We start from the raw sequence: 518 nt of genomic DNA, 5'->3' as shown, positions 1-518 counted from the left end.
CAGCTGCTGCTGCTGCAGCATCTGCGTCTGCAGCAGCAGCAGCAGCCGCAGCCGCAGCAGGCCCCGAGATCAGCTTCTTCAGGCCGTCGGTACGGCCAGCCACAGGGAGGCGATCGTGAGTTATCTGAGCCCCAAAATCACAGCAGCAAAGGTCCCAAACCCCAAACCCTAAACCCTAAACCCTAGGCCCTAAACTGGCCCACGAACAGCGAGCTCGCGCCAAAGCGCAAACCCTAAACGCCACCCCGCAACCCCACCCCCGAAGACGCTCCCAAGCCCCAAACCCTAAACCCTAGCTCACGGGCCACTCGGGCAGGTTGAAAGGGAGGTACTCGAGAGCCAGCACAAACCCTCTTTTAGTGACTCCCTGCGGCAGCACCTTCTTCGCCGCCAACTTCGCCTTCGGGTGCGCCACTTCGTCGGCCAGCGACAAACTCAGCAGCACTTCTTTCTTGTCGCTGCTGTTCAGTTCGCACGGCCACCACCCCAGCGCCTCCATAGCCCTCGCCAGCGGCCCG

The 518-nt window shown here is 62.4% G+C and overlaps 1 protein-coding gene across 1 annotated transcript in view; it reads right to left on the bottom strand.

Moving 5' to 3' along the window:
* ETH_00035535 (uncharacterized protein) overlaps positions 1 to 518 on the bottom strand; it is a gene marked incomplete at both ends in the record, with an annotated part of 3,880 nt that overhangs the window by 1,495 nt on the left and 1,867 nt on the right. The window contains 2 exons of the mRNA XM_013373966.1: positions 3 to 124; positions 302 to 503. Of these exons, the coding sequence (XP_013229420.1) occupies positions 3 to 124; positions 302 to 503 (324 nt within the window). The remainder of the gene's footprint in view (positions 1 to 2; positions 125 to 301; positions 504 to 518) is intronic.

Source organism: Eimeria tenella, genomic scaffold, assembly GCF_000499545.2.
Source record: "Eimeria tenella Houghton genomic scaffold, Eth_scaff1852, whole genome shotgun sequence".
Classification (NCBI taxonomy): Eukaryota; Apicomplexa; class Conoidasida; order Eucoccidiorida; family Eimeriidae; genus Eimeria; species Eimeria tenella.
Note: the sequence above shows the minus strand (reverse complement) of the source record. Positions and strands in the feature narration are given on the sequence as shown.